Source organism: Petromyzon marinus, chromosome 20, assembly GCF_048934315.1.
Source record: "Petromyzon marinus isolate PM22_M1 ecotype Great Lakes invasive population chromosome 20, UKy_Petmar_22M1.pri1.0, whole genome shotgun sequence".
Lineage (NCBI taxonomy): Eukaryota > Metazoa > Chordata > Hyperoartia > Petromyzontiformes > Petromyzontidae > Petromyzon > Petromyzon marinus.
In genome coordinates this window covers 601385-627731 of record NC_133686.1, presented here as the reverse complement: position 1 = coordinate 627731, position 26347 = coordinate 601385, and the positions used below count along the sequence as shown (strand labels likewise).

Below are 26347 nucleotides of genomic sequence, written 5' to 3'. Positions count from 1 at the left end.
TGTGTCAGGGCCCCACGTGTGTGTGTCTCAGGGCGCCACGTGTGTGTGTGTCTCAGGGAGCCACGTGTGTGTGTGTCTCAGGGCGCCACGTGTGTGTGTGTGTCTCAGGGAGCCACGTGTGTGTGTCTCAGGGCGCCACGTGTGTGTGTCTCTCAAGGCGCCACGTGTGTGTGTCTCTCAAGGCGCCATGTGTGTGTGTCTCTCAGGGCGCCACGTGTGTGTGTGCTGTGTGTCTCAGGGCGCCACGTGTGTGTGTGTCTCAGGGCGCCACGTGTGTGTGTGTCTCAGGGCGCCACGTGTGTGTGTGTCTCAGGGCGCCACGTGTGTGTGTGTCTCAGGGCGCCACGTGTGTGTGTCTCAGGGCGCCACGTGTGTGTGTGTCTCAGGGCGCCACGTGTGTGTGTGTCTCAGGGAGCCACGTGTGTGTGTGTCTCAGGGCGCCACGTGTGTGTGTGTCTCAGGGCGCCACGTGTGTGTGTGTGTCTCAGGGCGCCACGTGTGTGTGTCTCAGGGCGCCACGTGTGTGTGTCTTGTCTCTCAGGGCGCCACGTGTGTGTGTCTCTCTCAGGGCGCCACGTGTGGTGTCTCTCAGGGCGCCTGTTTCGTGTCAAGGAGTTACAGGCACCCTCACTCCACACAAACAAAAGTTGTACATTGAAGATTCAGTTATAAAGTAATCAATTAATTCAAGTAAGCGTTGATGTGGGAGCAGGCGCCGCATCATTGACGTACTTCTCGATCGTGAGTTAAACGAAGTTGTTAATAAAACCGTTTTTTATTGAAGGACTGTTAAGATGAGAACACCAAACTGAAACCTTTTACAAGGGGTCATGTCTGCATTAACCACAACACTTGTGGTCAGAATTCAACCAAAAAAACATAGTAATATATGGCATTGCCTTTGAAACGAATTGGTCCACACCAGAGACAGCTTTCTTTTGAGCCTCGTCTCAAAACGGTGTTCGACTCAGATGGGCGTAGCCCAAAGAGCATCATGGGCGGGGCAGCGAATGTTAATGAGTGGTGGGCAGCGATTGGTGGAGGGTGCCACTTGGGCTACGCCCATCTCTAAACCTTTATAAACAGTTTGCTTTGAGAAGCTAACCCCCTTTTCCTAATGACGACCGCTTGTTTTGCGATCGAAACGTAGTTTTTTGTTATTTTGTTTGAACCTATCTACGTGATTTGAAGCTTTCGTGGCTGCAAGGATTCATCTTCTTTGGTTCTTTCTGTAAAGTCACGTAGAATGAGAATACAATAATAAAATAACACAATAAAATTCTCACGACGTTTCGGCCACAACGCAAGCGGCCGTCTTCAGGTGAAAGGTACAGAACTGTCGGGACGACAGAGCTTTAAGTTCTGTACCTTTCACCTGAAGACGGCCGCTTGCGTTGTGGCCGAAACGTGATAATTTTATTGTGTTATTTTATTATTTTATTCTCATTCTACGTGACTTTACCGAAAGACCCAAAGAATATAAAGCTCTTCTAGTCAGCCGTGTTAATCGGAGGTGCTGGTTTTATTAAAGAAAAGCCACAGAGTTGGTAGACTTGCACTTTACACCGAGGAACATGCTTTAAAACAAATATCTTGACATAGTTTTTATTGTTGATGTCACCTCAAGCACTGTTAATAGAGACACATTTCCTTAATAAAGTATCACCCCTTGGTATAAACGCGCAATCTCCAACTCGTGTCATCCACTGTTTATATGCCATGAATGAGGGTCATTGCCCGAAACGTCACCGATGCTATACCTCTTGTAAAGGCCACAAACAGACGGCGGTGGTGGTGTTGACACGGATCGTGTTGTTTGTGCGCTGCACGGATTGTTCACAGCCACTGCGGGGGCTACCCCTGAGCAAGATGGCGCGCGGGGCTCGCGCCCCCCTGAGTAAGATGGACGCGCAGAGGGCGACCCTGGCAGCACGTGTGGGCGGTACAGTACACCACCACGGCCACAGCACGTGTGTGCGTGTGTGTCCGCTGTGTATCTAGCAGTGGAGAAGGCACTGTATGTAGAGGGTACACACAACTGACTATTGTCGGCGGGCGAGAGCGGATCGGTCTCACAGATAACCGCACGCCGAGTCGCCTGCTGTACGCGTGAGTGTTGCACACGCGAACACGGGGTTTGTTCGCGTAGCCTTACACAGAACATCAACAACAATGGTGATGATGTTGGTATTGTTACAGCGCGCACAGTTTCTGTTCACTCGGAGAGAGAGCGAGCGAGCGCGCGAGTCAGAGGCGCGGTAAGCCACAGGCGAGCGGAGAGTGCAGCCTGCAGAATCGGCGCCAGGAACTCCCAAGCTCTGTGGTCCGATGTTGCGCTGTTTGCCCAGCTCCATCAGTGAGTGATTATAAACGTCTATGACATGAACAATGTCGCGAGTTGTCTAGTTTTCATGGCTGTTGAACCGCCCGTGCCGATGAAAGTCACACACATGGCGTGAAGCCCGTAGGTGCTGTGTGTTGTGTGGGGAGCGGTGGTGCAGCGGTTAGCGCTACACTGCGCTACAACCCAAACACCCGAGTTCGATTCCCGCTCACGGCCAACACCGGTGACGATTATCTGAACCGGTCCTGGGCCTCCCCTAGGTCGACTCGGCCTCAAATTAGTACTTGGTGCGGTGTGTAAACATCGCTATTGGGGAGACAAAGGCGGTCTGGCGTGGTGCTGGCCATCCACCCCGTCGTGTACTGTTCCGGCCTTCACAGGTGCTCGCTAACATCACTTGCCCCTACAGTCTGTTTAAGGCTACACGGGGGATCTTTGTCTTTTTTGTATACACAATGCCCGTACTGTCATTGTCGGGTAATTGTGCGAGTGGTGGGGCAGTGGTTTGCGCACTGCAGGAATAACGCAGCAGCGACCCCGAGTGTCTCTTACCCACCACGGCTGACATCAGTGGCTACAGTACTTTGTGAACCGGTCCAGGGACGCCACTCCACCGAGGAGCGTGGTGAGGGTCCCCTGCGGCCAGTCTCCTGCGAGCGAGGAACGGCTTCCACCCTGCTGTGGGTGGGCAAAGGGCTCAGACGACGTAGGCTTGACAAGTGTGTACAGTACATGTCGTGTAAGGGGCCGTCCATAAATGACGTCACGCACCTAGGGGGTCAGACATTTGTGACGAGGGGGGGGGGTGAGAAATGTGACGTCACATCAAAATGCGAAACTTTAAATAAATATAGACAACACGTTCTACTTAATTAAATTGACTTTTTAATCAATGTTTTCTCCTGCAACATCAGAGTGCAGCGCCACATTAAATACGCACTACAATGTCAGTAGTTTAAAGCGATTTGAATCATGTTTTATTTTCAAAATGGAAATATGGTTGGGGGGGGGCAGAGCTTTGTGACGTCATATTTGAGGGGGGTTTGACTTTTTGTGACGGGGAGGGTAAAAAATCGTCCAAAATCGCGTGACGTCATTTATGGACGGCCCCTTATGTGAGGCTCTCATCCAACAGTGGATAGACCATCGCTGCCGGTGATGAAGAAGCAGAGCCAATTGAGACGCAAAAGCAACATTTTAGCGGGCTCCATGGACACACACACATCCCAGTGCTGCCTTGTACAAGCACCCAGTGCCATTCCCAGGCATCGTCGATTGCTCGCGCAGGGTGCCGTGCAGGCGGCGTGCCATCGATTGCCGCCGGGCGCGTGACGCGGATGAAATGTAACGCGCGCGTGACACGGACGCGCGCGTGACACGGACGCGCGCGTGACACGGACGCGCGCGTGACACGGACGCGCGCGCCGGGTCCACTAATGAGGGCTCCCGTCCGGAAGATCTGATTACAAATCCGTGCCGATGTCCCGAGTCTCCTCCACCCCATTGCCTCACCTCACCCCGTGCATTTTTTTTGTAATGAGCTCTGGGATGAAAGACTTCCGACCCCTTACCTCAGCCGCAGGAGTGAGTTGGCTATGCAACTCGCAGGCCAGACACGGCCCCGTGACTTCGTTCCACGCGGCCCGCAGCGACACGAGGCCCACCGCACGAAAAAACCCGCGAGAGGCGACGTCCATCCGTCACCCCGCTCAACTGAGCCATGCCGATCGCGGCCACGGTCCGCGCGGTGCAGGTCATGCTGCTGAGGCTGCCGTCGCGCCTGCGGCCCCCCCGCGTACCGTGGGCCCCCCACTGCTGCGCGTGGCCCCGGCCGGGCTGCGGGGTCCCGGCCCGGAGCATCTACAGCGAGACGGGGCAGTGGGAGAAGAGGTACACGGCGGAGACGCGCGCCAAGGTGGAGCGCTGGTGGAGACCCAGGATCCAGCAGATCTGCAAAGAGCTGTCGCGCTCCTCGGTGAGACGCGGGCACACCACATCGAGTATAGCTCTCGCTCGCTCTGGCCGTGGCTTCGACTGGCCACGTGCCACCCACTCCGGTCTCGCCAACGATCCGGAAAATATCCGGTTTAGAAATGAATGCGTGACGATATTTGTTCAACCGCAAGGGCATTCTTATGGATCCGAGGCCATTATCGTCAGATGATACTGGCGCATCATCGCAAGGAGTGTCAGGCATTGGAACCACGTGCCACGTGGAACCGCGATTTAACCCCCCACGAAACACTATTGGGAACCGACTGTCCCGTTTGTCCCATTTGCAAGGGAATACACCTTTTACAAAACACATCCACCTTAAAATGTAAATGTAGCATAACGGATCTCGTTAACAGCCGCCAAGTGAAATTCACAAAGGTCGTGTTCAGCGCGCATAATAGCAAATTAAATCACAATCGTCTGAAGCGGTTTTGTTAAATTAATGTAATCAAGCCCGTATTATATATAGCGCTTGTAAAATTGTGTCGGGGGAGGGTAATAAGTCCGGTGGGAGCAGACCGCTTGGTGCGTCCAGCGCCACAGCGGACGCAGCGGCGCAAGCTTCTTAATCCCTACCGCCGCCTCTGTCAATCCGGCAGCACACATTAGGGTACACCGGGATTAGCCGATCAGCAGGTCGAGTGTTGGTGGGGTAAAGTAAGAGTACTCCCACCTCGTCATCCAAGACGGCTGGCCGGCGTGGATGACGAGGCCACAGAAGCCTCTAAAGGTGCTCTGTAGAGCGCCTCTCTGGCGGAAGCCCTTCCGCCAGCAGTGGCGTGAGCGAGTTATTGCAGGGATGCGCCTTTACCTTCCCACAGCTGGTGTTTGCACGCGAGAGTGGCATTTGCACGGACGGCGCAGTTGCAAATCGATTCGTGGAACATTCCACGAAGACCTCGTGAGACGCCTCTCTAAATGAGCATCAAACTCCCCCGGTGGCTCGCAGCGCACGAACCCACAGTGCGGATTCGTTCCGGAGACGCCTGAGTAAACAAGCGCGGTGCGATCCGCTGCCACTCTGCCCTCCCATGCGTTTTCGGGTCGTGCTGCACGACGTTCGGCGCGGTGTTCGACGTTTCGCTCCGTGTGCTGCTGGGAATGACTGGTTTGAGCCGGCTCGGTTGTCCCTCCGTCATAAAGCGCCGCCGGCTGCCGCTGACGCTGCTGCTGGCGTCGCCGGTTCTTGTTGCTGATTGGCTCTGCTCTGTTCGTCGAGGGGGGAGGTGAACGGCTCAGTTCGGTCCCAGCACGTGGAGCAAAACGTCCGACATCGTGCCAAACGACGACGCGATGCGACTCGAACACGAGGTTCAAGTCGCCAAGTGCGGTTTGTGTAACCGCGCAACAACTCGAGAGACCAGGATGAGCCTCATTTTGCAAGCGTGACCTCGGTCACCAATATGACAAGAGCAAAACAGATCAAATGAAGCACAGCAACAAAGCAAATAGAAATACAGTAAAACCTTGGATTGCGAGTAACTTGGTCTGCGAGTGTTTTGCAAGACGAGCAAATTTTTTAAATATAAATTTGATAAACGAGCGAGGTCTTGCAATACGAGTAGTACGTATACGCTTTGTCTGCCGAGCGTCATGTGATCACAACTGATATACAGTGCTTTGGATTACAAACACGTTTCCAGAACGAATTATGCTCGCAATCCAAGATTTTACTGTTTGAGCAAACACAACTGCATCTTATGAAAATCTTAAAATATTTCACAATTATAATTAGGTATGAATTAATTCCCTGTAGCCTAAGTCGGCTTGGGCAGATTCTTTTTCGGCTGATCGTAGCGCAATTACAAAATAAGTTACAGAAACATTAAACAGATATCGGGTGACTGTTGTACGAATACAGATGAGGATATACGAGTCAAGAGGGCAATGTGAGTCTGTGGGCAGTGTGAGTCGATGGCCGATGCGTGTCATTGACCAATGTTACTCTATGTGCAGTGTAAGTATATGGTGACTCCTGCCTAATATTTGTAGACACGAGGATATTCAATAATTGCGAGTGAAGTTATCGTGCAGAATCGACCTTTCAGCATCGAGCCGCGATTGAGATGGGAGAGGAGCCAAGGACGTGAGTGTGTGAAGCGATGGTTCCAGGAGTTTTGGGGCGTTGACAGCGATGGAGTGAGGCCCACGAAAGTCTCGTGTCCGTGGTGCCACGCGCTTCAGCGGTGCTGTGAGGAGCGGGCACCGGAGAGGCGGTTCGCGGTGATAGCCGGCACACGGCGCTAAATCGGCTTGCGAGCCCCACTCCACCCGGCTGCCTCGTGCGTGGGGTCGGAGTTCACGTCGACTGTCCCTTTCCCGTGACCCTGGCCCCTGAACCATTCTCGTCGCGGCCGCAGTCACCGCTGGGCTCAAACCGGCGCGATCGTTGCACGTCCCCTTAAAACGCGGTCTCTCGCCCGCGATTGATTTTTGGGGCGAGGTGAAAGGTCTTGTTCCGGGATTCTTTAAATCCCAACGCTCGGTCGTTGGCCGTGGTTCGTTAAAAACCCACGGCGCTCTTGATGTCGCCCGGCTCTGCCGGAGCGAGCGCCTCGGCTCTCGCTCGCTTTGTCCCTTCGTGTCAGGGGTCGGAGGTCATCGAAACAGTATCCTTGGCGCGGCACGGAGTCCGGAGGCGCGGGCGTTGCCGCGCTTTTGTGACAGCGTAGCGCCTAACACGCAATCCCATCCGCTTAAATATTTGCACCGAGTAAATACGTGGCCGTGTAATTACAGGTCCTGTGACCTTAAGTTGACAGTGACATAGGCACACATACCGCGCGATCCATTTATAGATGTTGTTGTTGTTGTGAGCCGGTAACTTCCCCACCGCTGGATAAAGCCCCCCACCGTCCTTCTCCACCCCTTCTCTCCCCGCTGCTCCCGAGCGGCCGTGGCCTCTGCTGCTGCCGTCTCTTCCACTCTTTCCTTCTCTGTTGGCTCTCCACTTCCATGACAAGTCCGACACAAGTTACTCTTCATTCGATTTGCTTTATGTACAGCATCGCTGACCTGTGTTGTTCCTATTTATAGATACCCCACGGATTTAGAATGACCCTGCTATAGAGATCCCACGGATTTAGAATGACCCTGCTATAGAGATCTCACGGATTTAGAATGACCCTGCTATAGATACCCCACTGATTTATAATGACCCTATCCCACTGATTTAGAATGATCCCGCTATAGATACCCCACTGATTTAGAATGACCCTGCTATAGAGATCCCACTGATTTAGAATGACCCCACAATAGAGATCCTACGGATTTATAATGATCCCGCTATAGATACCCCACTGGTTTATAATGATCCCGCTATAGATGCCCCACTGATTTATAATGACCCCACAATAGAGATCCCACAGATTTAGAATGACCCCACAATAGAGATCCCACTTATTTAGAATGACCCCACAATAGAGATCTCACTGATTTATAATGATCCTGCTATAGATACCCCACTGATTTAGAATGACCCTGCTATAGAGATCCCACTGATTTAGAATGACCCCACAATAGAGATCCCACTGATTTATAATGATCCCGCTATAGATACCCCACTGATTTATGACCCCGCTATAGATACCCCACTGATTTATAATAATCCCGCTATAGATACCCCACTGATTTATAATGACCCTGCAAAAGATACCCCACTGATTTAGAATGACCCAACAATAGAGATCCCACTGATTTATAATTGCCCTGCTATAGATACCCCACTGATTTAGAATTACCCTGCTATAGATACCCCACTGATTTAGAATTACCCCACAATAGAGATCCCACTGATTTAGGATGACCCTGCTATAGAGATCCCACTGATTTAGAATGACCGCACAATAGAGATCCCACTGATTTAGAATGACCCTGCTATAGATACCCCACTGATTTAGAATGACCCCACAATAGAGATCCCACTGATTTATAATGACCCCGCTATAGAGATCCCACTGATTTATGACCCTGTTATAGATACCCCACTGATTTAGAATGACCCCACAATAGAGATCCCACTGATTTAGAATGACCCTGCTATAGAGATCCCACTGATTTAGAATTACCCCACAATAGAGATCCCACTGATTTAGAATGACCCTGCTATAGATATCCCACTGATTTAGAATGACCCCACAATAGAGATCCCACTGATTTAGAATGACCCTGCTATAGAGATCCCACTGATTTAGAATGACCCCACAATAGAGATCCCACTGATTTATAATGACCCCGCTATAGAGATCCCACTGATTTATGACCCTGTTATAGATACCCCACTGATTTAGAATGACCCCACAATAGAGATCCCACTGATTTAGAATGACCCTGCTATAGAGATCCCACTGATTTAGAATTACCCCACAATAGAGATCCCACTGATTTAGAATGACCCTGCTATAGATATCCCACTGATTTAGAATGACCCCACAATAGAGATCCCACTGATTTAGAATGACCCTGCTATAGATACCCCACTGATTTATAATGACCCCGCTATAGAGATCCCACTGATTTATGACCCTGCTATAGAGATCCCACTGATTTAGAATGACCCACAATAGAGATCCCACTGATTTAGAATGACCCAGCTATAGAGATCCCACTGATTTAGAATAACCCCACAATAGAGATCCCACTGATTTATAATGACCCTGCTATAGAGATCCCACTGATTTATAATGACCCCACAATAGAGATCCCAGTGATTTATAATGACCCCACAATAGAGATCCCACTGATTTATAATGATTCCGCTATAGATACCCCACTGATTTATGACCCCGCTATAGATACCCCACTGATTTATAATAATCCCGCTATAGATACCCCACTGATTTATAATGACCCTGCAAAAGATACCCCACTGATTTAGAATGACCCCACAATAGAGATCCTACTGATTTCTAATGACCCTGCTATAGATACCCCACTGATTTAGAATGACCCCTCAATGGATCTCTGTGAACTACAATATTCCTTTTCTCTAGAGTCTCTCCCAACAATTTAGTTTTTTCGGGCATCCACGAGTTTATCGCTGGCTATATTTAGCGGTTGTGTTAATTACGTTTGATAAAATTTCCCGTGGACGGTGCCCTACCCCGCTAAGCTGGCCACAATGCACCCCCCCTCGCTACCCACGGGCGAGCGGCGAGCGGATGGATTCCATTGGGAGCGGATTACCGGGGACATTGTAAACCGCTCTGGCGTGGGAACGCGATGATCCGGCGACAAGCGATCCGGTACGGGACCCTCGCCACTCCAGAGATCGCCCGCACGCCCGTGCCCGGGTCACGACCTGCAGAGCCCAGTGCCTCGTGGGTTCAGCTGGTTGGACCTCGTTATCTTCATCAGCCACAGAGAGGGCTTGTAGGGTAGCAGTGGAGCATGGGGGTGGGGTGGTGTGTCCAGTACCACACTCCACCAGGTACCCATTTAAGGCTGAGTAAACCTAGGGGAGACCCAGAACCGGTTGAGACAATCACCACAGATGTTGGTACTTAGCGGGAATCATATTCGGGTTGTCGGGTTCGTAATGCACTGTGCTAACCACTACACTGCCGTGTGTAGTGGGTGTGTATGTGAGAGTGTTTAGGGAGCAGGGGCACAGTGGTTCACACAGAACAAGCTCTATTCCTAAACTCGGCTATTGTGAATGATGAGTGCTATCAGAACTTGTCCTGAGCCACAGCTAGATCACCTCAGCCATAAAAGAGTACCTGGTAATGTGGTGGTGTAATGATGACGTGGAAGCGATGTGGTGACACAGCAGTGAAGATGTGGTGGTGTTGATGATGTGCTGGTGGTGGTGATGGTGTGCTGCTGTGGTGGTAGTGGTGATGATGTGGTGGTGTTGGTGTGGTGGTGGTGGCGGTGTGCTGTTGTGGTGGTGTGATGGTGTGGTGATGTGGTTGTGGTGATGATGCGGTGGTGTTGATGTGGTGGTGGTGGTGGTTCTGCTGTTGTGGTGGTGGTGTGCTGCTGTGGTGGTGGTGATGATGTGGTGTTTGATGTGGTGGTGGTGGCCGTGTGTCGTTGTGGTGGTGATGGTGTGGTGTTGTGGTGGTGGTGATGATGCGGTGGTGTTGATGTGGTGGTGGTGTGCTGTTGTGGTGTTGTGGTGTTGTGGCATTGCCTCCTCCCCAGGCTGAGAGGCCCAAGAGCTACGTGCTCTCCATGTTCCCGTACCCGTCGGGGAGGCTGCACATGGGGCACGTGCGCGTCTACACGATCAGCGACGCCATCGCGCACTTCCATCGCATGAACGGCAAACAGGTGACCACCACACCACCGACACCACCACCACCACCGCTGGCACTACCAACACCAGCAGTACCGGCACCAACACACCGACACCGCCATCACTGTGACCACCAACACTTGACACCGCAAACACGGCCACCACCGCCAGCGTCACCACGCGCGTGCCGCGCGGCGGCCCAGTGCGTCGCGCTCTGCCGCCCCGCGGCTTCCCGAGGGAGCGAGCGACCGGCGCGAGTGCCGTGCCTCCGTCCCGCCGCCGGACTCGCGGTGCGGTAGACGGCGAGCGGGTCCCCAGACGCGGACCCCCAGAACGGGGAGGGGGGTTACCGCGAACGCTCCTCTCGTGGCGCCGCGGCCCGTGACCACGCGCCCGACCCCACGCCCCGCGCCCCATCGCCTGTATGCGGCGGAGGGCGCTCCGTGCCCTCTGCCCCGTGCCCAATGCCGCGTGCCCCGCACTGCGTGCCCTACGCGCGGTTGCCCTAACTAGGCGCCCCGTGCCCCACGCCTGCCGTGCCCCCCCCAGGTGCTGCACCCCATGGGCTGGGACGCGTTCGGGCTCCCCGCGGAGAACGCGGCCATCGAGCGTGGCCTCGACCCCGAGGAGTGGACAACGAGGTGGGGGGGGGGGGTCGCCGTGGCGACGTGCGGCTCGCAAGTGAACGCACGCGCAAGAACGCGCGCATTCCAGATGTATAACGTCGGCAAGACCTGCGCTTAGATTGGCATTGGGCTGGAATCTGTACAGCAGGCCGTGTGAGGTGGTGGCGCCACTGTCTGTGGATAAGAGGGAATTGCATGGACCCGAGAAGCGGTTCTGTGACGTCATCTTCCAGGGTCGCTTCTCTTGCACGGCGGGGCGCCGCTTTCGTTCCTTAGCCCCGTGACGTCAAGAGCGCGGTGGGTAAAGAACCGCGACCCCAATTCCTAACCCTTCTAACCCTGCATCACAAGTGCTGATGTCGAAGCGCACCCGAACGCGTGCGAACGTGTGTGTCTGCGCGCAGCAACATCGCCCACATGCGGACTCAGCTGCAGAACCTGGGCCTGTGCTTCGACTGGGACCGCGTGAGTAGCACCCCCGCTCGTCTGCGCACGCACGCCCCGCGGATACGCGCGTACGTTCACACGCTGTAAGCACACATGGGTTGCCGTTGGTGCGGCGACGGTGTGGTGGTGCGTGCCGCGCCCTGCGTGCTACCCGCCCCACGTCTCGTTCCAGGAGATCTACACCTGCAAGCCGGAGTACTACAAGTGGACTCAGTACCTGTTCGTCAAGCTCTTTGAGGCTGGCCTGGCGTACCAGAAGGAGGTACGCGACGGACTCGCCATTTGTACGCTTTGGTCGTCAGAGTCGCGAGAAGGGACGATGGCCGATGGTGTAGACTCGTGATGGAGCGGCGGACAAGGGGACGTCCCCGAGGGGACTTCCACGGCAGAGATGGAGCGATACGATGAGCCCATGTGCGGTTTCCGGATTGTGACATCGCAGGATCATGGGAGATGGCGACGGCCTGCATCTAGCGGTGACTCCTACGACAGCAGAAGCCCTTAAAGCCTGTGGGGGGTGGTGGGGGGTTGTGGGGGTGGTGGTGGGTGACATGCACCTGGCCTGGCACCGCGGTGACGGCACCGCCGCTCGGTGGCGAACGGCGGCGATGGATGTTGTTGTCGGGCGATTGTGGGTGACGTGTTGGTGAGCAGGCGCTGGTGAACTGGGACCCCGTGGACCAGACGGTGCTAGCGGACGAGCAGGTGGACGAGTCCGGTCGGTCGTGGCGCTCTGGAGCCGTGGTGGAGCAGCGCTACATCCGTCAGTGGTTCCTGCGCACGACCGCCTACGCCAAGGTGACGCGCGCGTGCGCGGACGAACGGACACACACGCGGACGGACGCGCAGACGCACGCGCAGACGCGCGGACGCATGCACACGTGGGCGCACGTGCTGGCACCGGCGTGGGTCGGGCGTGGCTGCGGTCGTTGAGCGTCCACGTGCGGTGTCGCTGGCAGGCGCTGCTGGACGGGCTGCGGGAGCTGCCGGCGTGGCACGGCGTGCGTGCCATGCAGGCCAACTGGCTCGGGGACTGCTCCGGCTGCTTCCTGCACTTCCCCCTCGAGGTGACGGCCACCGCGCACACGGCGCACAGACAAAGGTGCCCCCGCGTAGCCTTCGTCAGACCGTTGCGGCAAGTGGTGGGTCGGCGAGCACCGATTAAGGCTGGAACGGCGTGGGAGGGGGCGGGTACCACGGCTTTTGTGTCGATGTTTACGCACCGCACCAACTCATCATTTCAGGATGAGTCAGCCTAGAGTAGGACCAGGAACTATTCAGATATTCGCCACTGATGTTGTCCGTGAATTGAAATCGAGCCCAGGCCACCGAATTTGTAGCGCAGTACGCGAGCCAACGCACCACCGCTCTCCATACACGCGTGCGCACACACACGTGTGCACATGTGTAAACACACACGTGTAAACACACACGTGTGTGGTTGTTCTCGCTGCTAGTTTTGACAATCAAGGACAGTCGCTTGGGTAGTTTGGGTTGGTAGCGTCGCCCTTGATGAACAGTCCTCTCAGTAGTTGAGGCTGCCCGTGTCACACGTGGTGACAATCGGTTCGTTCGCACTCTCAGCGTCACCCTTGATGGACGATTTGTCAGCGTCGCCCACGAAGACGAACATTCCGTTGGGTAGTTCAGGCTCCCGGTGTCTCCCGTGGTGACGAGCGATCGCTTGTGTGGCGGTGGCGGGGCAGGTGGGCGGCGAGCCGACCGGCGAGGTCCTGCCGGCCTTCACGTACGCGCCGGAGGCGGCGCACGGCGCGTCGCACCTCCACCTGCTGCGCCGACACCGGCTACTGCACCCCAAGAGCCGGCTGCGCGCAGCGTTCGGCGGTGGCGACGTCTCGCCGGACACCGGTCAGTCCCGAAATCATCCTCGCGAGCCGCGCTCGATCGGACGCGATGGAGATCACTCGGTCTTCGTACCGCTAACACCGCCGCACCTCCTCCTCGCTACCGATGCCCTCTCCCGTACGCCAGACCCCGCCGCGGCTGCCGCCGCTGCTGCCGCACAGTCGAGACGCGCGGTAGAGACGCGAGCGGCCTCCAGTGTCCGCCCCGACGGTCTCTCGCCGTCGCCCAACGCCGCAGCGGTCGCCTTGGCCAGGCCGAGCCAGGGTCTCGCGCGGGCCACCCTGCTGCGTTCCCGGCAACACGGAGCGTGTTTCCTCGTCGCCCTTTCCGCTCTGGTTCCCGTCTCCCACGTTTGTGACCGTCCGGCCAGCGTTCGTCGTTGGAGTCGTAGTCTCCGTGTCATATCGAGGTGCCCGTGGAGCGACTGCGAGTCGACAAATCAACCCCGCGCCACCTTGTGCACCGCTCCGGCGCTGTCTCCACAGACGTCCTGACCCAGGTGAAGGCCGTTCACCCCTTCACCGGACAACGGATCCCCGTCGTCATTGCCGCCAGCTCGGAGTTCGAAGGTTACCTGGAGTGCATGATAGGTAAGCCTTCGACAATATCAGCCGCGATCCATCTACTGCTGGGTGAAGGCATTGGTGCTCCGATGGTGATTTTGGTGGTGTTTCAGTAGTGATCGGATGGGGATTCAGTGGGGGTTCGGTGGTGATTTGGTGCGTCCGTGTGCTCGTGAATCGTCCCAGGAATCCCCGGCGCATCCCCCGAGGACGCCGCCGTCGCCGAGAAACTGGGCCTGGAGTGCACGGCCGTCTTCGAGAGCCTGCCCGACGGCACGGAGCGAGTCATCAACTCCGAGCAGGTGCCGGGAGAACGCGGGGAGAGCAGGCGGAAGAAAAGGGGAGCGTACGGGGAGATTCAAAGAGACTCGTTAGCGTCGCCTTTGCTGGGTTCGTCACGCTTGGTGATGATTTCCGTCCGCACTTTGTCACCTTTGACAAAAGTGAAGGAACGCCGTTGGTGAAAGTTTTCGCCGTCAATTCCATGAACAGATTCACCACTGGCCCCGAGCCACCCGCGTGGTCGGTCCACTACCCGCCCCACAGTGGCTCAAAGGGAGGGCAGTGCCTGGAGCCACCAGGCCTCCCGGATTCTGCCCACACAGACAGACGCACAGACGGGTCGCTCAGATCTCATAGTCATCTTCGTCATCATCGTCAGCCCCGATTAAAGCACTTCGTTAACAAACGCTTTCACCACCAGTTTTCCGTAGTACGGTAATCCATATTCGTTGTCCAGTTCAGCCACGTGGAACCAAAAACAAATATGGATCATGGGTCCCAAACTCCGTCCACGGGAATTGACGCTGCCTCTTTCCTCTGACCTCCGACCCCCCCTCCCCCGTGGCAGCTGTCGGGGCTGGAGCGGGGGGCGGCACGCGACGCAGCGATGCTCCTCGCGCGCCGGCTGGGTGCCGGGGGCCACGCGACCAGCGCCAAGCTGCGCGACTGGCTGGTGTCGCGCCAGCGCTACTGGGGCACGCCCATCCCTGTGGTGCACTGCGCCGGCGCGTGCGGCGCCGTGGCCGTGCCACCCTCGGAGCTGCCCGTGCATCTGCCCCGCGTCGCCACGTTCACGGGCAAGGGCGCGTCGCCCCTGCTCGCCGCCACCGACTGGCTGCACTGCCGGTGCCCCAAGTACGGTGGGCTGGCGCGGTGTGGTGCGCGTGCGTCTGTGTGTCCATCGTGTTGTTAGGGGAGCAGTAGTGTCGCGGTTAACACGCTGCGCAACAAACTTAACGACCTGAAGTTGATTCCTGCTCACAGCCAACTCCATTGATGGTCCTGGGCCTCCCTTAGGTCGACTCAGCCTCGAAATGAGTACCTGGTGCAATGTGTGAGCATGGCCACTAGGACGGGGTGTTGGCCACCCACCCCCTTGTGTGCCGTGCTTGCTCACGCACCAACATCCTGATGCTCGTTCGGTGCAAAAGATACATATGGACATACGCGAATCTTTGTCTTTATGTTTTTTTCATGTCTGTGTGATGGGCATGAGCTAGTGATTGAGTGGGCGTGGCTATATAAAAGTGGGTGTGTCCCATTTGAGCCTCGTAGAATTTCGCTATCATGACCGTCGGCATTGTCCCGGCCGTGACGTCAAGGCCACGAGGCGCTAACGGCCGGGGTCCACGGCCTCTGCCCGTCTGCGCCAGGTGCGGCGGCCCGGCGCGCAGGGAGACGGACACCATGGACACCTTCGTGGACTCGGCCTGGTACTTCCTGCGATACACCGACCCCGACAACGACACGAGGTTAGCGGCAGGCCTGGTGGCGCAGGCCTCGCCCGACGGGGCTGCTCGACCCCGCCCCTCCCCGTGCGCCCCTCCCCCCACGGCAGCCATCGTGTCACCATCTCGCTCTGTCCTCAGATTTTATGGTTCTACTCCTAGAAGCTGCGCTCCCCTTCTAGGATCGTCGGGGTCACTTGAATGTATCTCAGAAGTAGTTCCACGTTATCTCCTTCCACAGGCCATTATCTTGGCTATTCCCTATCGCAGGATGATGCACTGAATGCATTGGGGTATAAAACCTTGGATAAATACAAATATTTTACAAAAAATGCGTTGGCACTTATGCGCGGCCTGCGCTGTGAATTACCGTCGTGTTTCGGGTCCCGGCGGGATGTGCGGGCGGAGGCCGAGATGGATCTGCGTGCTCTGTTTACGATCTAACTCCACGATTGGACTCTCAAATTGCTGCTTCTTCCGGCGAGTGCCGGGGTCAAGGAGCCGAGCGTCCCCGCTCCGAACCCAGATCGCCGAATCGTCACGTCAGATCCCTGGGCCGTCCGCACACCGGACAGCCAATCGGCAGCGGTTTCGCTAGGAGCAGAACGCAGTACCGCACCCTGTGATTGGTTGATCTTTGGAGAGTGGAGACGATGTCTTTGCAGTGGTGCGGTGCGTGTGGTGGTACAACTCGGTGTGTATTGCGGTGCTGTTGTGGCATGGTGTTAGAGTGGCGGTGTAGACGCATGCTGCAGTGTGGTATCGTGCCCTTGTGTTGTCGCATTATGTGCTAACAGTTTGTGTTACGGTGTGGCCTGAGGTCACGGTATGGTATGGTGCGGTGTAACGGTGCGGTGCGACGCGCCGGTGTGACGCGGTGCGGTGTGACAGTGCGTTCTCGCGTGCCCGTGCCGACCGCTGGATGCCGGTGGACGTGTACGTGGGGGGCAAGGAGCACGCGGTGATGCATCTCTACTACGCACGCTTCCTCAGCCACTTCTGCCACGACCAGGGCATGGTGGCCACCAGGTCGGCTCCTCCTCTGCCGCCTCCTCCGCACCCGGCACGCCGCATCCAGTAGACCTTCTCACACGGTTGTTGTTCTTGCGATTGCCCTTGTTTACCTGGGAGAGCCTCGTCGAGTTTACGTCCTCCCTGTTCTGCACGTGTTTCCTCTGGGTTCTCGAGTTCGCACAGCTAAAAAAAAACATGCAAACATCCTCAGCGCTGAAAAATCATCTGAGATTTTGCTGGGTAAATAAGCGGAATTATAATATAATGGGGCATTATATTAGCGCGATTCCAGAGCTCCCCACTGGATGGCACGCTCACCCTGTTATAATGTCGAGAATTTAGCATGGCAATCGCCCATTGAACAACCGTCCGGGGTGGTGCCGGAGCTGCCCAGCACCGGTCTGCACCTTGTGTATGTCCGCTTTGGGGTGCATTAAAAATTCCCATTCACACGAATGGAGATTTGTAGAAATGTCTTCTGCCACCCCCTCTAGGGAGCCGTTCCGGAGGCTGCTGGTGCAGGGCCTCATCAAGGGCCAGACGTTCCGCCTCCCGTCCACCGGCCAGTTCCTCCCGCGCAGCGAGGTGCTCGTCAGCGGTGAGCAGGAGTCACGTGACTGTCAGACAGAACGTTGGGGGGGAGGGGGGAAGGCGCGTGCCTGGCAGTGGTGGGGGTGGTGGGGGTGGTGAGCTGGCTTGCCGTGGTATTGTCGGCGCCGTGTACGGGCGGTCGCCGGTCCACCCGCCTCGATGCACTTGGCCGCGGCTCGCGATGGTGAAACGCGGCCAAACGCGGCTCGCCGAAGCGGTCGCCGGGTTCTCTCCCGGACGGTGCTGCGACCGCTCGCCGTGCCGTCGCTTTGGCGTCGACGCGACCCGGCGGGCGCCGAGTCGGTTCGCCCGCCCGGATGCGGGTGCCGCGGCCCGGCCAAGGCCGCGCGAGTCCCAACGCCGCCGTTGCTCCCTGCGCCCCGCGGGGCCCCCTCTCGATCCCGCGCAGGCGACAAAGCGACGCACCGCTCGACGGGCGAGGCGCTGGAGGTGACGTGGGAGAAGATGAGCAAGTCGAAGCACAACGGCGTGGAGCCGGACGAGGTGCTGGCCGCCTACGGCTTGGATACGGCCCGCCTGTTCCTGCTGTACGCCGCGCCGCCCGAGCAGGACCTGCTGTGGGACAGCAAGAGTGGGTGGCGCCAGCGTCAATCCCACCGCAGCACCACACGCTTGACCACGCCACGTGCATCACCACGTGCATTACCGCACTCCCCATCCCACCGCAACTGCTGTGTCAATCGCCCCTTACTACCGATACCACTGTGGCACCCTCGCTGTGCCACCTTTACCACCTTGCTGTGCCACTATCATACGAACTGTACAATCCCTACTGTGCCACCTGTAACACTGCGCCACACTACCTGTATCACCTGTGTTCCACCATCCCTGCAATCACCCACTGAGCCACTGGTCCCACGCCAACACTGTGCCAACGCTCACCGTACAACCCGCCCTCCCCACCACTCCTCCGCCACCGGAGCCGTGGCCTTCTCCGCTGATCCCGCCTGCTTCAGGGGGGCTGGGGCGGGGGGTGAGCAGTGCCGCTTCCCTGCTCCGTTCACAATGGCCGGTTTCGCGGTGATCCTGGCGCCGCTGCCGTTGCCCGCCCGCCGCCCGTGCGCGCCGCGTGCCAAGAGCGAATTCCTGGCTCCGAGCCGATTCCGGCTCGGCCGTAATTCACAGTGGCCGCGCTCCCCCTCACACCCCCCCACTCTACATTCCGTCTTCCTTCCCCATGACGCATTGTCCCGAGCCCCTCTCCGCCTGCTGCGCTGCTCCCCGGCCTCGCAGGCGGTGCTCCCGTCGTGGTCTTGTCGCTCTTTAGTCGCTCCCTCACTTTAGTCGCTCCCTCACTTTAGTCGCTCCCTCACTTTAGTCGCTCCCTCAGTTTAGTCGCTCCCTCACTTTAGTCGCTCCCTCACTTTAGTCGCTCCCTCACTTTAGTCGCTCCCTCAGTTTAGTCGCTCCCTCACTTTAGTCGCTTCCTCACTTTAGTCGCTCCCTCACTTAAGTCGCTCCCTCACTTTAGTCGCTCCCTCAGTTTAGTCACTCCCTCAGTTTAGTCGCTCCCTCACTTTAGTCGCTCCCTCACTTTAGTCGCTCCCTCAGTTTAGTCGCTCCCTCAGTTTAGTCGCTCCCTCACTTTAGTCGCTCCCTCACTTTAGTCGCTCCCTCAGTTTAGTCGCTCCCTCACTTTAGTCGCTCCCTCACTTTAGTCGCTCCCTCACTTTAGTCGCTCCCTCAGTTTAGTCGCTCCCTCACTTTAGTCGCTCCCTCACTTTAGTCGCTCCCTCAGTTTAGTCGCTCCCTCAGTTTAGTCGCTCCCTCACTTTAGTCGCTCCCTCACTTTAGTCGCTCCCTCAGTTTAGTCGCTCCCTCACTTTAGTCGCTCCCTCAGTTTAGTCGCTTCCTCACTTTAGTCGCTCCCTCACTTTAGTCGCTCCCTCACTTTAGTCGTTCCCTTAGCCTGGTCGACTCACCAAATAGATGAGTGAGGGGTGCACAATTCCCTCCGCACACCCCTGCAGTAAATATTACGAGGTCAGCCAATCAGTGAGCTCGGGTCAACCATTTTTTGTCTAGCCATTGACCACGCCTTGATTCCTCGGTGCACTGCCGTCCCTTGTCACGTTATCGACGGTCTCGGGCTGCGGCCTCGTTCATACTCGGTAGTGCCCTCTCGCTTGTCCCTCTCGGTAGTTTGTTTAACTGCTCCGTTCACAATGGCCGGTTTTCGCGTAGCCAACTCTGCTAATCGGAGGTGCGGGGAAAGAACTAAACACTAAAAGCAGCCCTCTCAGAAGTGCCCTCGTGCTTTGGGCTGTGCGTTAGAATTCTAGATTTAAAGCTTTCGTGACTGCTAGGATCCATACTCTTTGGTTCTATTGGGTAAAGTCACGTAGGTGAAAATAAAATAACAAAAAATCACGACGTTTCGGCCACAACACAAGCGGCCTTCATCAGGTGAAGGGACGAGAGCGCTGTCCTCCAGACAGTCTCGTCCCTTCACCTGATGAAGGCCGCTTGTGTTGTGGCCGAAACGTCGTGATTTTTTGTTATTTTATTTTCACCTGTGCGTTAGAAGTCCGAGCCATCGTCGGGCTCGATGAGTTTCATTCCACTCAGTCACCGTTGACACAAATCACTGTGGCGATGAATATTATCGTCACTAATTGGGCGTGTGTCCCACCCAAGGTTCCATGCCATTGTGTCCCATTGTCCCGCCGGTGTCCCCTGTGTGCCCATGTCCCGCCCGTGTCTCCCGTGTGCCCGTGACACCATGACCTTGTGTGCCCGTGTACCCGTGCCTCGTGTGTCCGGTGCCACGTGCGGCCGTCGGCGCTGGCAGCGGACGCACTGCCCGGCGTGCTGCGCTGGCAGGTGCGACTCTGGGCCCTGGTGTCACGCCTCGTGGCCGGCAGGGCGGCTGTGGGGGTGCTCGACGCCGGCCTGCTGTCCGGCGACGAGAGGGTGGAGGCCGCGACGATCCGCGAGCAGAGGAACCTCACCGTCCGCAAGGCCAGTGACGCCAGCGTCTCCCTGCGGCATCGCAATCCCAGCGTGTCACCGTCCTTGTGTGTTCGTCACTGTGTTCGCCGTCTTGGTATGTTCATAAATGTGCCACCGTCTTGTGCGACGGTGGCTGCGTCGCCGTCTGTGCGCGTGTGACATGCGCTAATGCACGGTAACACGTAAACACCCGGTAACGCACATTTGTCAACCCCGCCGACTTTATTTCGGCCATAAATTTGCGGCTCGCGCGCAGGGTCGTGCCATAGCGTGCCGCGGCGTGCGGTCGCGACCATCGCTGACGCCACGCCCCCGCGTCTCCTGCAGGTGACGGCCGTGTTCGAGGAAGAATTCCTCCTCAACTCCGCCATCTCCAGGCTCATCGGGCTCTCCAACGTCCTCACTGTGAGCGCAGACACCCACGGCACTGCCAGTCCCCACTCGGGTCGATGTGTTCATCGCTGTGTCACGTCCCCGTCTGTTCCGGGCTGCATCACCGTGTCGTGTGACCGTGTGAGACGTGTGAGACGTGTGAGACGTGTGAGATGTGTGAGATGTGTTACCGAGACGGCGCACAGCTGATTGAACCGGGCGCTCGCACGTTCCTGCCGCGCGCATGTACGCTTGCGTGTATTCGTGCGTGTGTGTACGCGTGTGCGTGCGTGTACGCGTGTGTGCGCGCGTGTGGGGAGCGATAGTGTAGCGGTTAGCGGGCTGCGCTATGAACCCGGCGACCCGGGTTCAATTCCCGCTCACGGCCAACACCAGTGACGATTGTCTGAACCGGTCCCGGGCCTCCCCTTGGTCGACTCAGCCTCAAATGAGTACCTGGTGCGGTGTGTAAACATCGCCACTAGGGAGACGAAGGCGGTCGGGCGTGGTGCTGGCCACCCACCCCCTCGTGTACCGTTCCAGCCTTCATAGGTGCTCGCTAACAGCACTTGCCTCTACAGTCTGTTAAGGCTATATGGGGGATCTTGTTTTGTGCGCGCGTGTACCAGAACGCGTCTGCGCGCGTGGCGCTGCTCAGCGAGGAGTACGAGGAGGCACTCGCCACGCTGTGCCTCCTGCTGGCGCCGCTCGCGCCGCACCTCGCCTCCGAGCTCTGGAGAGGTGACGCCAGTCGCAAGCCACGACCAGCCGAGCGAGATCGATCATATCGGCGTACACGCACACGCGTGCACGTACAGACGCCCGCGCCATCTCTCTACTAATTGCGGAAACGTTTAAGATAACATTGTTATCATTACATTTTGTAAATGCACGTGTAACTTGTAATGTGCAAGCACTTTGGTGCTGCCGCTGGTGTCTCCCGGCCAAGTGGCCCTCGAGCTGTTTAGCTTGGTGGGCTCCCGACTCGGAGACTCGGCTCCTGGCTCTGGTTCTGACATCAACGAGCAGCAAGTTCCGGAGTGAGATGGGACTTTTACCCCCGGGAATTCTGACCCCTTTCCCTGCTGCTGGGGCCAGAATACTATATTGGTTTCGGATGTCTGCCCAAGGTTTCTTACAGCCCTGTGCAAGTTGACTTTCGTCTCCACAAGATGAATAGGTTAACCCCCATTATAATTATAGGTGTGAGGAAACAGAATGACTCATGGGGGCGTAGGGGGGTGGGTGTTCAACTCATGTCTCGAATTCCGACCCCGGGGTCGTGAGTCTGCGGGCGGTCAAAACGAATATCTGACTCTGGCGTGCCCAGGCGTGGGCAGCGTCCCGCACAAGCAGACGGGGCGGAGGTTCGAGTGGGACCGCGACGTCCTGCAGCACCCGTGGCCCACGGCCAGCTCTGAAGTCGTGGAGCGGGAGCCCGGCATCGTGAACGTGACAGTCCGGGTACGTGCGGGGGCCCCACCAGAGGGGCCCCTCCGGTGGGGCCCCTCTGGTGGGACCCCACCGGCGGCCGTCTCCTGCCACGCCAACGAGCGGATCCCACATGGCGATGCCGCTGCCCCCTTCCATCGCTCGTCCGGCAGCGTTTTACATTTTCGCCGGGCGACTCTTGGCTCGCTCGCCAACTTCCGCGCGAACTTACGGATGCCCACGATCGGCCACGGCGACATTTAAATTACTCGGCCGCGGTGTGTGGCCCCTGGGACGCGCCACGTGCCTTCACCGCCACGCGCAACCGTGAACATCTTCGAGAGCCGAGGTGAGGAATCTCAAGCGGTCTCCGCGTCGTGTGCGGGCGCAGGTGAACAACGTGGCGGTGGGCTCCGTGCCGGTACCGCGGGAGGTGGCCGGCGACGCGGAGGCGGTGCGCAGCGCCGTGCTGCTGAGCGCACTCGGGGCCGAGCACCTGGCCGGCCGCACCATCCACAGGGCCATCCTGTCACACCGCACGCCCCTCATCAACTTCCTGGTGGAGCGGGAGGATCCCTGAGCCCCCCCCACCTCCCTCTCAAGAGGGCCGACCTTGGCACCACGCGGGGGAATCTGGAACCGCTCTGCAGAGGAGCAGAAACGGGAGACGGGGCGACGAGTGAGATGACAGCTCAAAGGGACGAGCATGAAGTGGAAGGGTTTTTCGTCGTAATTTTTTTAGAGCAAATTGTGTCAACTTCAGCAACCTACGAGCAACGCTGCACCGCTGCTCCGTGCTCAAGGACCCCCCCCCCCCTCCCCGTTGTGAACCCAGTCCGGGAGGAAGGAGAACGAGCTCTGTCTTCCCACAGTGGAAATTCTGCGATCCGACAAGACGGCCCGAGTCCTCGCGAAGACCCCAAAACCTACACGGGAGCATGGGAGGGCAGACAGGGCAGACAGAGCAGCCGAGGCGGAATGCGGATTCCTCCCCCGTCAGCCGTGCCGGGAGAGTTGACGCAATCTGGACGAGACGCCCGTATAATTACGGCTTGCATTAGCATCAAGCTATTTAAAATGCTCTTGCCAAATCATAATGGGGGTTGGGTGATGAGGCCTCGCTCGAGGCTTTGATGTCGTGGTCTCGGGGATTATGGACGTAAGGGTTGCGAACTCAGCGCCGCGGTTTGAGTTTGGATGTCGCATGTCGGTGGTAGCAAGAAAGAACCTGGCGCTGAAGCTGTGTTCGTCTTTGACGCGTTGCATTTGACACCAACTGGCATGCAGTAGCCTAGCATGGCTGTCCGATACCCCCTCCCTCCTCCCCCTTAGTAACCTGGCACCTGAACCCCTGTGGCCCGTGGGCCCCGGTGCACTTGTACCGCCTGCACACCCGGCAGCTACGCCACTGGTGCTCGCCGTCAACTGTGTCGCGTTGTGCTCAACACTCCCGCACATCATCACCGCCCGTGTATCGTCGCTTTGCAGATCACGTTGTGTGATAATTCAGCACAAGCTGATGTGATGGCGCTTGGGGGGCATGGGGGGCGGGCGGTATGCGGTAAGTATGGCACGACACTTTTAACTCAGAATATTTATACTGGAGGAATCCGATGAGCTATAAAGCTCCGTTTCACATATGTCCAGTAGGGGCGGGTAAGAACGTTACAACAAACTACAAAAAAACATCACTCGAACACATTCAAATAAAACTAAACCATCCCCATCGTACCAGGCAAAGGCCACTGAGGTATTAACTGCTACGAGGATTCGCCTCTCAACGTGTTGTTCAGGAAGCTGCAACGAGCACCGGCGAATGACAACCGAGAGCCCGGCAGAGAACGCTGTGGAAGTTGGCAGCTCGCTCGCTCTCCCGCGACTTTCACGCCACTGCCCCTGCCTCGCTCGACTCGGGCTTGCTCAGACTTGCAGGAGATTAAACAATTAAGGGCTTCTGCGCGTGTATTTCCTTTAACACAGTGGATAAGAGGTCCAAAACGCCGAGTGGCATCAACAAACAGCACCATCAAAGTTGCAATTAGCGGTGACGCGGACTTGCGGTAGCGCGGCTCGCCGCTTGTTGCAGAGGTTCACGGTTCGAATTCCAGCGGCCGCCCTGGTGATTGCTGCGGCGGAATAACCACAATAATACTTAGCACCGCCTGCTTCACTCACGACGGACATTAAAGATGCCCTGACGCCGTTCACAAGCGTAAGCCATTGTGTACCGACGTCAGGGCGTAAATCTGCCCCACAAAACTCGCGCTCACTTGGAACTCTGCGTTGAAATTATCACCCCCAACTGGCGGACGAATGCCCTTAAGTTCGCACCTGGTTATGCCAATTGTGACGTCTGCTGGCCACGTCGAGGGGGCTTCAAGAGTTGCTGTTGTTCCTCCTCCGTTGAAGGAGCGCAGAGTACTACGATGGGACATAGTTTGGGTTGCGTGACCACAATGGCACTGTGGGCTTGTCTTTAATGTGCCTCTAGGCGTGTACCACAGACTCCGGGTCTCATCTCTCTGCGTCTCTGGGTTTACGTTAGTACATAGTTTAGGTTGCATGGCCACTAGTTCTACTGCGGATTGTCTCTTGTTTTTTTTGCATTTATGAATTAGACGTGCGTATGGTTCCTGCCGACGATGTTGTCTGACGCGGTGGATGGCCTCTCAAGTGAAGCCCCCGCCGTGAAGGACCACGTGCCACCTGTGCACGTGGTGCGAGTGCGCCGAGACCCGTTAAAGCGCCCGCTCCGCGCGCGCGATTGGCCCGAGCGCCAGCTTAAGGCCCCCGCCCCTCCCACGCGATTGGCTAATCGCGTTCGAAGCATTCAACGAAGTGGGCGGGGCGGTTTGACGGAATCGATTCTGTCGAGTCTCGTGGAATGCTGGAATCGATTTTTCAATTCACCTAATCCCGTCGGTGAGACGCGCGTCTCCGACAACGATGACTCTGCTTTGTTTACCCAGGAAAGCCTCGCCGAGTCTCGAGAATGTTTCTTCTCTTCAGGAGGGACTCTACCAAGTTGCCCCGGGGTATGGGGCGGTGTTGCTGCTGTGGTCCGCGCTCCTTTGACGCGGGAGAAAGAGCAGCAACTGCGTTAATCACGACGACAAGGGGGACGTCCAAATCAGCCGGTTACCATCACCAGCCACGGCGAGTCCACTGCTGGACGAGGGCCCTGCCCACGGTGTGGGGGTTTGTGTGACCAGACTCCACGCCGGTCACTGCGTGCCGAAGTTACTGCACTTCTAAGTACAACAATGGATTTAGCTGCACTTCATTCAACGAAAGTTTCAATTTAAAAAAATGACCACCTCGGTTGTAGGGTTCAGTAAGCCACTGTGCTCCGAGTCGGCGGGATGTTTGTGTCTGGTCACGTGAGTCATCCAGCAGTGGATAAGTCATGGATGTTTATTATGACGCATTCCTGACGGTGGTGGTATTGGACTCTGTACCCAAACATGTAATGTTGAACCAACAGTTCCAACAACACCGCCAACGTTGGCTCAACGTTCGCGGGTTTAATGGGTTCACACGAAAGTGCACTTACAAACGTATACAGTACTTATACTGTACATACATTTACCATAACTACACTCGCCTGCACGAATACAGTAGTTACACATGTACATAATTGTATCAACATATCCATAAAAATAAACTCATACTTTAAAAACAAGACAAAGTTGCTCTAAGCGATCACCAATGATGGCTGGCACGGGACACGCCCGGCCGCCTTTGTCCCCACAGTGATGATGTACGCACAGCGCACCTCATGTACTCGTTTTAAGGCGGAGTCGACCTAGGGGAGGCGCTGGATCATTCACTGGTGTTGGCCGTAGGCGGGAATCGAACTGGTCGCCAGATTGTGTATTGCAGTGCGCTAACCACTGCGCCACCGCTCCCCATACACCAAGGCTGCTCGATACAATCAATCTGTGTCCTGACCCTGCCAGTCCACGTTCTCGTGTGATGGCGATGGTCTGCGCGAGTGACCCATTAGAATGCGTAACAGGTGATCACCAAACAGGAGCGGGGGGTGGGGGTGTCGTAGAGCAAGTGAAAGTGACTTTCCAGTGACGGTAACAAAAACCACATGCACAGCGATGGCATTCCGGTTATAGTTTTGTTTAATTCGTCACTTCTGCCTA

At 56.8% G+C, this 26347-nt stretch overlaps 1 protein-coding gene across 4 annotated transcripts; it reads left to right on the top strand.

Moving 5' to 3' along the window:
- Positions 1 to 635: 635 nt before the first annotated feature.
- Positions 636 to 25881, top strand: LARS2 (leucyl-tRNA synthetase 2, mitochondrial). 4 transcript variants are annotated; one of them, XM_076068213.1, is made up of 21 exons: positions 636 to 741; positions 4098 to 4319; positions 10487 to 10615; positions 11130 to 11221; positions 11611 to 11671; positions 11826 to 11915; positions 12308 to 12451; positions 12613 to 12720; positions 13360 to 13522; positions 14005 to 14109; positions 14269 to 14384; positions 14933 to 15219; positions 15738 to 15836; positions 16704 to 16841; positions 17321 to 17424; positions 17827 to 18009; positions 20230 to 20399; positions 20718 to 20795; positions 21392 to 21503; positions 22093 to 22226; positions 22585 to 25881. In XM_076068213.1, the coding sequence occupies exons 2-21, from the start codon at positions 4101 to 4103 to the stop codon at positions 22771 to 22773; spliced, it is 2721 nt and encodes a 906-aa protein (XP_075924328.1). In that variant the 5' UTR covers positions 636 to 741; positions 4098 to 4100; the 3' UTR covers positions 22774 to 25881. The 4 variants fall into 4 exon arrangements, with proteins under 4 accessions (XP_075924328.1, XP_032813695.2, XP_032813693.2 ...); XM_032957804.2 differs by lacking the exon at positions 636 to 741 and adding an exon at positions 1709 to 1942; XM_032957802.2 differs by lacking the exon at positions 636 to 741 and adding an exon at positions 1709 to 2109.
- The last annotated feature ends 466 nt before the right edge of the window (positions 25882 to 26347 follow it).